This window comes from Drosophila takahashii, chromosome 2R (genome assembly GCF_030179915.1).
Source record: "Drosophila takahashii strain IR98-3 E-12201 chromosome 2R, DtakHiC1v2, whole genome shotgun sequence".
NCBI lineage: Eukaryota > Metazoa > Arthropoda > Insecta > Diptera > Drosophilidae > Drosophila > Drosophila takahashii.
Window position 1 is genome coordinate 43419511 of NC_091679.1, and position 12632 is coordinate 43432142.

Consider the following 12632-nt stretch of genomic DNA (forward strand, 5'->3'; position numbering starts at 1 on the left):
ACTTGCAGCCACTTGACTCATTACATATTTATGGCCCGATTCTTCTTGCCTTTCTGCATTTGCATTTCAAAACAAATGAATTCAGCTAAAAGATTGGCATAGGAAATTTCCATTTGCAAGATTGTCAATTTTTGGGGGGAGCTTAGGAGGTGTTAACGGAGGCCTTTGAGCAACAATGATCGAAATGTCAATACGCTTTTCTTAGTTATTATGGAAAGTTTTCTTATCGCGATACTTGTGCGTACATTGTGAGGTCGTAAAAATGACAATAAAATGTGTGAAAAACGTGGAATTCACTATCCATTATTTTATTGAGTCGTTTAAATAATATTCAGACTTTGGTAAGATACCTTTTTCATTGCTTTGACCTTAATTATTTAGCTTGATATGAGCTTTGTTTGCGATTCTAGGCTCCCAAGTTCATTATAAGGAAATTCAAATGATTTTAGCTAAGACCAAAAAATGTCTCAGGATCCAATTATTAAAATTTTTTTTTGTAAATGAACAATATAATATCGTAATATTATATTCAACTAAGAAACGGATATTTGTGCTTTTATTTTACAGTAAATATGCCATATAATTCCCAACTGGTTATAACAAATGATCATAAACTTGTAAATGATTTTTAATTTTTTAGTATACTAAAAAATAAATAAATTGATAAGCAATGTTTCTAAATAGTTTCTACTAAATAATAGTTAAATTAGAGAATCTGCAGAAGTACAAATTCATTTTCGTATTAACACCAATGGGGATTTTTAATGGTCGGGGGGTTATGTGGGTTTCGCTAGGGGCTCAGCGAAGAAGGGAAGGGGAGGGGGTGGCGTTGGGTGGCTGATGCTGCGCTATTGTTGGTGTTGCTTTTCTCGGCGACTGTCGTCCGAGCGGCCTGCATGTGTCACACTGTACAGCGTACATCGCTCTCTTTGTTGTATGTGTATTGGTAGTGCAACGACCTGTGACAAAAAGCCAACAACAACAACAACTACAGCAGCACAGGAACATCAGCAACAACAACAAGAACAGCAGCAACAAGAACAACGACAACAACAGCCCACAGGAACAACAACAAAAACAACAACGTGACGCAGGGATGTTGTTACGTGCAGAGAGAACAAAAGAGAGAGAGAGCGCGAGAGGGAAAGACAGAGAGAGCTCATTTTGGGGTACAGCTGTTAACGAAACTCCCACGCTGCCGCCTCTGTCAACAGCGCTGCAGCTGCGCTGCCGACGTCGTTGCTTTGTTGGACATTTTTTTGCGGCTTCTTTTCGATTTTTTGCTGTTTTGGATTAGAGTTGAATTTACCTATTTAAATATAAGAACTTTGAGTAATAGCATTAGTACTTTTTCTTCACTCAAGCACAGATTAATACTAATTTATCTTGAAACTTGAGTTATGATAAGATAAAATATATCACCATTTATATAACATTTCCTAAATTTTTTTTTATACTTGTGGAATAAGGGAGTAACATTTATATTAAAATTTTCCATATCTCTTGCTAGGACAAAAAAAAATATTTTAAAATATTTATATGTTATTAAGAAGACTTTACTGTACTTGTATCTTTTCGTGTCCATCTTAGACAATAAGTACTGTACTCCTAGGCTGCTGCTTCTTCTTGCCTTTTGCTGCGTTTAATTTTTTGAGCTTACAAGCCTTGGAGCGTTTTTGGTTGCATCTACTAAATAACAGAGGAAAATAGAGGAAAAAAAAATTCGAGAAAAATGGGAGAAAAATGTTTTCCCTGAAATTGCTTTTGTTGTGTACACAAGACCAAGGGAAAACAGGTTGCCAAGGAAAGAAAAGAGATGGAAAATGAAAAGCGGGAGGGCGATATGAGGCTGCATGCTGATGGACTGAACTTCATTAATTAGCCTCATGAAATGCGCCTGCTAAACACGCCTTAATTACTGGGTCAAACATTGTATCTGTGTGTTTGCATCTTGTATCTCAGTGGCTATGGATGTGTGTGTTTGTGTGCATTTCCGGGCAGTCAAACATCTCGTTTAGTTCCAATTTGTTCAAATATAAACGCCACTCGCAGCATGAATTAATTAACGTTAATCAACTTTCGCGCCCATAAAAACAAAATAAATAGGAAGCTAGAAAATATTCGGTGGCCACGAGTCTGGCATAAAGTTCTCTAGTACTTGTAAAACTTAAGATACGTATAAAGAAGGTGTATTATTTATTAGTTGAATAAACAAAAAAGAATTCCTATTTTTCAAAGAATTTTGTTGAATTTTGTATGATGGAATTTTATTATTCTGGTTTGAAAAATATTTTATAAATACTGTAAATTAGAATATATTTATTCGTATAGGTAGTGAGTATTTATGAAAAATAGTTTAATATTTTTTAACTTATTCCTCTTTTTAGTTTTATATTTTTTAGGTTGTTTTCAGCTTATTGCCAAGCGACAATTTCATGGCTCTCAGCCGTCGTCACGTGTAGCTCATAAATATTTAAGCGCAATTTATGGGGATTTAGGGAGCGGTGAAGGAGGGGAAGAAGGGGGGGGGCACATGGGTAAACCAGAGACCGGACCCCGTTTTACTTTTTATATGTTTTATACTTTTTATAGTTTTCCGCGCGTTGTTTGTTAATTTAGCAAAAAGCATTGCGAAACGGCAGACAATTTAAGGCTTCATTAATGGGCCGGGCGAACGAGGGGTTAATTCTGGGGTGTTAAATGAGGGGGGGGGGGGACTAGGGGATGGAACCGGAAGAGCTGAGTAGTGAGTGGGTTCGACTTGGAGGATACGTACGCTCTCTCGTTCCGCACTGAGACTTTGGCGAGGATTACTCGCACCTGCCCAGGTACATTTACATTTAAGTACACACAGATAAATGTGTGAGTTTGCCAAAGTCCTTAAGGAGGCCTCAAAATATGCCATATCCTTGCGAAAAAACCGGAATCATACAGTGGGCTCAGAGTATAAAAACTAGAGTATTATGCATTTCAATTGGTTTTTTTTTCTTGGGTCTTAGGGTAATATAAAAATGTTTATCGATTTTAGGTTTAGATGTTTATATATCTCAACCCCCGAAAACGTTTTGAATAATTTCCAAATCGCCAATCGGCAGGCATGAAAAACAGAAACAGAAATAGAAAATTAATTAAAGTTAGCAGGCAGTCAGGCATTTATTCATTGTCCTATCCATTTTATGGGTTTTCCGTCCTTTCCGCCCGTGAAAAGTCACCCTTGCGAGCAGAAGAGTCGAGAAGCAGCACGCAGAAAGCAGAAGAGCCTTCAGCGAGTGGTTGGCCGTTAAAATGTTGTACAACATGGGTTAAATGGGTGCAGCTGTGCGGAGACGGGTTCACTCGAAAAGAGTGCGTCCTCCATATGTAACGAAACAATTGAGTACTTCTATAGAACTTTATATGAATGTAAAAAATAAATTCAATATGATAACTGAGTACTTTAAAGACCACTTATTCCTTTTAGAAAAAATAGTGGAACAATTTCCTATTAAAATACTATAATTTATAGCGAATGTTATAATTAGTTTTTTTAGAAGTTGGTTTTCTCGCTATTGAAAAATCAAGGCGGTTTACAAACTAACAATATTTGGAAAATGATCTATTCATCTTTATAAGTTGTTGTAAATGAGTAACAATCCTTTTATATTTAGGAAATTAATACTGTGAACATTCGACTAAGAAAACTCTGTGTAATCAAAGGTAACACAAGTTTTGAAGAATGGTTCGACAAGGATGCTAAAAGAAATAAAATATAATACAATACAGCTCCATATTAGCACCATATGACTATTTTTATCAGTGAAGAGGTTCGAGAAATTGCTGGGTTTTAGTTGGAGCGCTTTGGAATTGGGAGCTCAGCAGGAGGAGCCATTCCATTCCAGTCCAGCGGTCTCCTCTTTTTCCTCGCCTACTTTTTGTGCTAGTTTTCGTTGTTGCTCGCTGAACAACCGGTTCCGTTGCCGTTGTTGCTTGTGTCTGGTGTTTTGTGTTGTTGCCTTATTGCGAATTTTCCTTGTTCGCGAGTGTGTGTGTGTGCTGTGTTTTGTTGTGTATCCCGCTGGTGGGGCACTTGCCACTTTAGCACTTTACCACTGTACCGCCTCGTTGGATTTCCTGAGCGCCGCATCGCTGGTGGCATGGAACAACAACAGTGGCGCCCTCTGCAATGTTGCTGCAGCATCGATGGTAATGTTGCATGTTGCAGCTGTTGCAAGATACTCCTTCTTGGCTCCACCTTGCCCCAATCCTTGCATGCGGTAAAAAATCGCACGACATCTGTTTTCGGGACCTGTTGTTGCTGCTGTTGCTGCGGTGGCCGCTCAATGTTGCTGGTGGCGAAGTTGCTGCTGCTGCTGCTGCTGCTGCTGCTGCTGCTGCCGCTGTGTTGATGTTGCTGTTGCAGCTGGCCAAACAATTTGCATCTACTTGTGGGCTTTCCTTGATTTTTATTTATATCCCATTCGCCTTGCGGTTTCTGCTCTGCGTGTGAACTAAAATCCTGGGATTTTTATTCTAGTTATTTTTGGAAATAAAAAAAATGTTCAATTTTAATGGGAAAAGTAAGGACAAAGCTTGTACTTCCGGTTATAGGGAAATTATTTTGATTAAAATTTATATTTTACAGATCGTATTCCACTTTTCAGTTTAAAATTCATAAATAAGGATATTAATTCATGATATAAGGTTCTTAAGTTTGAGGTTAACAAATTGTTATGTTGTTATTATTTTATTTATATCAATTTTTTCATAAAATTTTAGGTTAGTTACTAAAGCCTGAAAATATTTATGATACAACTAATTACCATTTAATAACTTTTAAAGCCTGACCATAAAAACGATAAAATTTCTTAATTTACGAGAAAGGCGAACTTAAACGATTGTCTTTCGGTAAATATAGTACTCGGGTTGGAGTTTTCCCCAGGGCGCATGTGCAGAGACAATCAAGCTAATTGCATGGAGATGTTGGTTCTGTACTTTCCACCCAAGCACCACCCTTCTTTTTGATAGCCCCCCTGAAAACACCACCCCCTCCCACTTTGACCATCATCATCTCCTTTTTCTCCAGCATTTTCTGCGGTTTGGCTTCTCAAATTTTCCTCGATTTTCCTCAGTCTGCCGCTCGCCTTTGTCCCAGCCGGATGGCTTGGATTTTGGACCGGACTTCCAGAGGGGGCGGACCAAACGACTTTGGGGGCGTGGCTCTGGGCGGAAAAATTGTGCGAGCTGCTGGCTGACTGGCTTTTCGGTGGTTTTTGGCTCGAAAAGCGGATCTTTCTCGCAATTTGGATTAGGCGCCCAGCGCTGCAGAGCTGCATAGATAGAGAAATAGAGAAATGCGAAGAGGAGAGCTTTTCCAGGCCAGCGAAAAAGTGGAAAGTCCACCTTGGCTTTTCCACCCCTCCACCCCTCCTGAGTTTTCTGCTTTCTCCCGCTGCTTGCAGCCTGTTAGTTTCCGATAAAATTGACTTTTTGTCGCCGCCGTCATTTGTCGTTAGTCGTTTGTCGTTAGTCGTTTGTTGGATTGTTAGTTAGTTTGTTTGTCGCTTTCGTCACTGGAGGCGGCACCATTTTGTTTGGCGTCGTTTTCTCATGGGCCAACAGACGTTTCAGCCAGCCGACGACGCTTTTCAGCCATCTTCGCTTTTCCCAGTTTGCAATAAAATACAGTAACATATCTTCTCGCCGGTCGCGTTTAAAACCGCTTTGTTTGGTGGGCGACTGCAAACGCGCGCGGTTTTGGCAGCTCCCGAATTTTATTCATTAATTCCCACTGCTGACGTGCGTTTTATGATCAGTTTATGAGATAAAATAGTACGACTTTCGTATGAAATTATATAAGCTGCTTCGATACTCGCGTCAATTTAATATTAAGATGCAAATGCCATAAATACTAAATCTATTCCTTTTTTGTTGCTACACGGTGCGAAAAACTGATTATTTTTAGTCAAGTAACAAACACATTATGATAAATACATTCCAAACCCATATATCCCTTAAAGGCAATTTCCAATTATCAATTATTTATTTATAAATATTTAATATTTATTTATTTAATGATTTCTTAATACTATTGTATTTATAAAAAGCAAATGAAAAAATATCAATAAGAATTGTATTACCTTTTATTTAAACATCTATGAAACTATGGCATGGAAAAATACAAAATAATCATAAATCTTTGATAAAAACATGTGTTATTTTCTTTCTGTGTAGGCTGACAGCATAAACACACATACTTGCGCATTAGGAGAGAATAAAATGGTTCGTTCGCTCTCTTCGCTCTTTTACCCCAACCCACCCCCACTCGCTCTTTCTCTCTCTCTCTCCATCGGAGGCAGTACCGTTTTGAGCATTAACAGCGGCGGCTAAAAACGCACCGAAATCGCGCTGCTGCCGCCGCTGGGCGCCTGTTCGTTTTTGCGATAGACGCGCGACGTAAGTCGCCGCCGTTTCACTTCTGTCTCTGTTTCGGATTCGATGCGATTCCGCGTCGAATAATACCGCACGCTGTTTTTGGTTTTGGGCGCTGCGAGAAACGCGAGACGGACTACCGTCCGTTTCTGCCGCGTTTCTGTCGTCGCCGGCGTTTTTTTAATTCGCGCCGATTTTGCAATGTTTTCTCGTGCCGCCGGCCGATGTTAGATGTTAAGAGGCCCCAACAACAGTCGCGTGGAAACTTTAACAGTGGGGCCTCGTATTTTCCACTCTCTTTCTCGCTCTCTCTCTCTCTCTCTGCGATTGCGTGTGTATATTTTGTACTCTCTATCGATGGTGCTCCATTAGGAACGAGAGTTAAGATCATTTCATTGGGTAAAAATTTAAAAGATACAATTATAATCTTCATAGTCAGAAGCTATTTAAAATGCATCCCTTGAAAGATTTGCAATTTTTTACTAAAAACACGTATTTTCGAGCTAAAATATTTAATGTAATTTAATGTAAATAGTCGTAATGGCATTACTTTAGCATTCGCTGGATCCAAACTGTAAATATATAAAATCTTACAGTGCAACAATGAAATTATTTTGTTTACTTTGGGTATTACTACCTGCTCAGTGTTATGAAGGATTCGGGTTCCTAGACATTTACCTAGACATTTGTTGCATTTGACTCTCAGAATCTTTTTTCCTAATAGCTACATAGCTCACTCGCTCTTCGACTTAATATTACTCAGTCACTGCGGGTAAAATCATTACAAAAACGCAAAGACAATTGTTAATCATGAGGTTCCCCAAGTTGTTGCAACGTCGCTACCGTCAAACGTTACAAATTCCTTTTCTTACAGTAACTGTAAAAGTATAAAGGACGGATTTATATGAACAGAATTTTTATGGCTCTTATCGATTTCCTTACGAAAACTGTTTTCCCAAGAGTTGTGGCCGAAAATTAATGATGTCTTAACAAAGCTTTTTAATTAAAAATGCTAAGCCCCTCAAATATTTTAGGGGAATGGTCTGGAGGCTCTCGGTATCGCTTCTTGTTCCCCCAGGAGGGAATCTTTTCTTATCGTTGTTTTTTTATGTTATGTTTGCACTTGATTTTATGGCTTTGTTTTGGAAATTTATAATGTTTTTATTAAAATATATTTATGTACGACTGATTTAATATACAAAATTAAAGTCCTCAATCAGTGGAAATCATAAAGTAAAAAGAAAACTTACAAAAGCGTTTATCAATGGTACAACTATTAACATAAAAAAAAAACATTGTCAATTTAAAAACATATTCTATGAATAAGTCAAACTATACCTTCTTTATAGATTCACAATTTAACTATCCCTTAAAATAAGAAAAATGTGTAGTTTTTTCCTAAAATTTTTTTTTTAATTGAAAATTTATAAATTTTTTATTTGTATCCGGTGATTTTGAATTTCTGTAAGTGAGAAGCATTTCGTGATTACGTGGGTTTTCATCTCATGCAGCTGTATTTCCGTTCCACTTGACACCGCCTACCTCAATGGGTTAACGGAGTTCTGTTTTTTAATTAAACGCAGCGGCAGCAGCGAAAACAATAACAACATTAGCGAAGAATAGCAAACAAATCGCTCGCCTCTAATTTGACCTTTTTTTGTGATGCGAGTGAGATGGTTAAGTTACTCTTTCACTCAGATACTGTATCTTTCAGTTACTCTATCACTCAGTTACTCTCACTCATTTACAACATTGCGCACTCCATAACATAACTCGCTCTGGCACACTCTCTCTCCATCGCTCACATATGGCCCCCTCCCACTCACACCTGTGGTGAGAGCAACAGCCCTGCTGTCTCGCTCATTCGCACTCGTCCGTTGCTTTCTCGCTCCCCCCAGGCCACCCACTCTCCCGCTCTCCCGCTTTCTCCGCCTGCCAAAGCTGAGCGCCTGTTATTCGGTTCGGCCAAACCGCCGTTCGTTTGTATGCGAGTGGGTCTTTGTTTTTGTTTCGAACGCGAGTAAAGTCGCGCTGGCGTTTTCATAAGTTCCCGATATTTCGACCAGAGCCCCAAGCTGAAAGCCCAAAACCAGTTTCCACTGCAGCCAAGGAGTTCGGCTTTGGGCTTTAGGGTCTTGGCTTAGCCTTCTCATCTCGCCTCTTGTTTACAGCTTAATTTGCCTGCACCACCCCTACCACCCCCGGATGGTTCCAGCCCCTTTCATCCACGTGCCGCTCAACTCATACAGTCGAACTTCTATAGCTCGGAATAAGGGAAACTTAAGAATTGAAGAAACTTAAAATTGGAAACTTTTAATATTATTTAGTAAAGTGACACATTTACTCAGGTTTCAAGGATTTAATGTTATGCCATTATACGATTTTTATAGTATTTTTGGTCGGAAAATAAAATATTTTACTTACAAATTTGAATTAGAAAGATCACAGTTACTAAAGTTTAAATATAATAAAATTGTAAATACTTAATACGATTTTTTCTATATATTTTCTTTAGGAACTTAATAATGGAATTCCATTTAAATAATGTTAATAGTCAATCAAAGTTATAAAGTTGAAGAGAGAGTGAAACAACTTCTTCTTTTTGAAATTGTTGAGTAGAATAATGATCAAAAATGTCAAAAATATTTAAAATATAATTTATAATATTTTTATAATTATTATTTTTTAAAATTATAACTTGAAAGCTAGCCAAGTTCTTCTGTACTGCATATTTGGCATAAGTTGCCGCAGATTTCTTGCTCATTTGCGCCTCTGCAACAAGCAAAGTTCGTCGTCGGCTGTCGTTCGTTTGCTGCCATTCGTTTTTCGCCCCAACGACCGTTGACTCTTTCCACAGAGCTCCACAGAGCTCCACAGAGCTCCACAGCTCTACAGCTCCATAGAGCCCACATAGCACTCAGCACCACCGATTTCTCAGCACATCCAAAGCCCAGAGTCAAGCAAAAGCAAAAGCAAAGGCAAAACCACCGAGCCCCAACCGTTCCGTTCCGTCCATCAGTCATTCATTCAACCGCCAGACGCGGCGCAGGCCAGTTGAGTGTGTCAGTCGCTGTCTCTCATTGCCGATTTCGATTCCGATTCAGATTCCGATTTTGAATCCGATTCCCGATTCCGATTCCGAGTCCGAGACCATTTGTCTTTGTTTTGTTCTCTGTTTTCTGTTTTCTCGCCTTTTTCGAGACACGCGAATGCGAATGTGTATAAGAAAACGCGCAACGGCCGCTCGCGTTTTGCCAGCGATTAGTGGCTTTAATCAGCTTTGCTCAGATTCACTGAGCAAAAAGATTGCCATCAAAATATAGAAGAAAATCGAATGATTTGATGTACAAACTGTTTAAAATTTGAGCATGATTTATATGAGAATGATGTAATTTAAAGTATCTTTGAGATACTTTTCCTAATTTTTGAAATATAAAGCTGGTGAGCTGTTGATTTCTGTTCTCTATGTGTATCTTCTGTTTTTTCCAGTGCCTAAGCGTTATCAAAATTCCAATGTTCTATTCTTAAAATCGAACTAAAGTTCTATTTTTTAAGATCTTAACTTATTTTTAATATTAATTTTTCTCAGTGCCTGAAGAGTATTTCTTATACTTTTAATACCGTACGGTTGCATTGTTTTTATCAGTTCTTTGAATTTGTGTTCGTCGATCTATTTTGTTTATAATTTGTTGTGGTTTCTTTTAAACGTATTAGTGTGCTTGTATTGACATTACTCATGTGCTCTTTCTTTCTTTTTATTTCTCTTGCTCTCACTTTCCGCTTTTTCTTATCAGTTGATTCGTACATATTTAGTTTCGCTTCCAACCGATCCATAAATCGCCCAATTTCGAATAGAAACGAGAGAGTAGAATGGCGTAAATATGACCTTGGGACAGATAAGAAAGCCACTTTCGTTTGGGATTTAGAAGATGTCTAATTATGAATAAGTATATTTATTAAATATATAAGTTCTAATGATAAGAACTTAACTTCCGGTTTGTTGAATTCTTTAAAGATGATTATGAAAATTGGGAAATACACAAATATTTGGAATCAAAGTAATAATTTTTTAATTCAAGTAAAAATGTTTAGATATTTTTAAAAATAAAATTTTATTTTAATTTTAATTAAAGTAATATTTTACAATGAAGAATTATAAATTTTTTAAGTAATTTACAACTTTTCCTTTTCAGGACTTGCCACAGGATGTTGACCTGGCTTTCCCGTGGCTGCTTTCACCTGCACCAGCAGCGATATTCCTCACACCTCTCCGCGTAGAAAAGGCACTTCCGGCATTGCAGCGATATCAGATATAGACAACCGATATATATATATATATAATACATATATTCGCCGCCGCTGTCGCCGCCTTGTTCTTCGCGATTTCGTCGCCGTCAGCGTTCGCCGCCGACTGAGACGAAAGCTGCGAAGCAACGAGCGCCAGCGAAAGCCTCACCACGGACGCATTTATGGATGCGGGCGGCCTGCCAGTTTTCCAGAGCGCCAGCCAAGGAGCCGCCCAACAGCAGCAACAGCAACAGCAGCAGCAGCAGCAACACCAGCAGCAGCAACATCTGAATCTCCAGTTGCACCAACAGCACTTGGGCCTCCATCTGCAGCAGCAACAGCAGCTGCAACTGCAACAGCAGCAGCAGCAACACAATGCCCAGGCGCAGCAGCAGCAGCAGATCCAGGTGCAGCAGCAACAGCAGCAGCAGCAACACTCGCCCTACAATGCCAGCCTGGGAGCAACAGGCGGAATTGCTGGAATCACTGGCGGCAACGGAGCTGGCGGCCCTGCGAATCCAGGAGCGGTTCCCTCGGGAGCAGCGGGCAACGACAATATGCCCGCCAAGCGGATGCCGGTCGTCGATCGCCTGCGACGCCGCATGGAGAACTACCGCCGCCGGCAGACGGACTGCGTGCCCCGCTATGAGCAGGCCTTCAGCACCGTCTGCGAGCAGCAGAACCAGGAGACCACCGTCCTCCAGAAGCGCTTCCTCGAGAGCAAGAACAAGCGGGCGGCCAAGAAGACCGACAAGAAGCTGCCCGATCCCTCGCAACAGCAGCAGCATCAGCAGCAGCAGCAGCAACACCAGCAGCAGCAACATCAGCAGCACCAGCAACACCAGCAGGCCCAGACAATGTTAGCCGGACAGCTGCAGAGCAGTGTTCATGTGGTGAGTCCTACAGATTTTACCAGTATCTTTATTTTTGTGGGGAAAATCCATCTAGATTTAAAGTAATCAAATGCCAAATTATATTCCATTTCAATGTCATTTAAAGATAATCAGTTTTTCAAAGGGGTTACAGACTTTATTCATCGTATCTGTGATATTTATAAAATTTCATATCAATCACTGGTAGTTTTTGAAGCAGATATTAAACAAATATATCAAAACTAATCATATATCTATAATAACTACTTCTAATTAGTTAAAATAATCACTGAACTTTTTTTGACCTGATTTTTAAAAGTATTTATACAAAGTGCATTCGAAAATCCTTAAACCGACCTTAAAAGATGTTTTAAATCTCAATGTCATTTGATCGACACTATTATGAAATTTTACAAAATATTAGAAATTGATACAAGAAGTAATGAAGAAGATACTGAATAGATAGGTAGGTAAGAATTATTTAACCTTAGGCAATATTTCATCACAATCACGTCGCATTAAAAGATGATTCAAATCGGAATGTACTTTCATGAGATAATGAGATATGATTGTGAAATCGATTTTTATTATTCACAACAAAATTTTTAAAACAGTCAAGAACAAATACTAATAAATGGGAAAAAATATTATTTTTATAAGTAAGAAAAGTTAGAAATTTCGCAAATATGGGTATTATTTAACCATAATTAAATCCTCAAGCCATAATTCACCACAGTCACAAATCCATCACAACAAAAGGTGATTCAAATCTGATGATTCAAAATCTGAATCTGTACTTGTATCGACATTATTATTGTCGCCCTAGCTGCGAATTCTCGCAAGATGAGATTGTGAAATGGATTTGGAATTTCATTGGGATTTCGAAAGAGCTTGGGATTATCTCGGCGAATGCAAATTGCCAATCGCATCCAGCAGATACGCGGGTATATCTCATCAATGCAATGGGCTGGTTGCCTCACATTAGAGCTGGTGCAGTAGTCCGCGGTCTCAAAAGAGCAGCGAAATAAATACGAAGCCAGCAATCCAAGCGGAGAATGCACGTAC

General features: G+C 39.1%; 1 protein-coding gene across 1 annotated transcript in view; it reads left to right on the forward strand.

Moving 5' to 3' along the window:
* Nucleotides 1-12632, forward strand: part of mam (neurogenic protein mastermind) — a 74742-nt gene that overhangs the window by 9376 nt on the left and 52734 nt on the right. Inside the window, exon 3 of the mRNA XM_044393321.2 lies at nt 10602-11588. Coding sequence (XP_044249256.1) covers nt 10878-11588 — 711 coding nt within the window. The 5' untranslated portion in view covers nt 10602-10877. The remainder of the gene's footprint in view (nt 1-10601; nt 11589-12632) is intronic.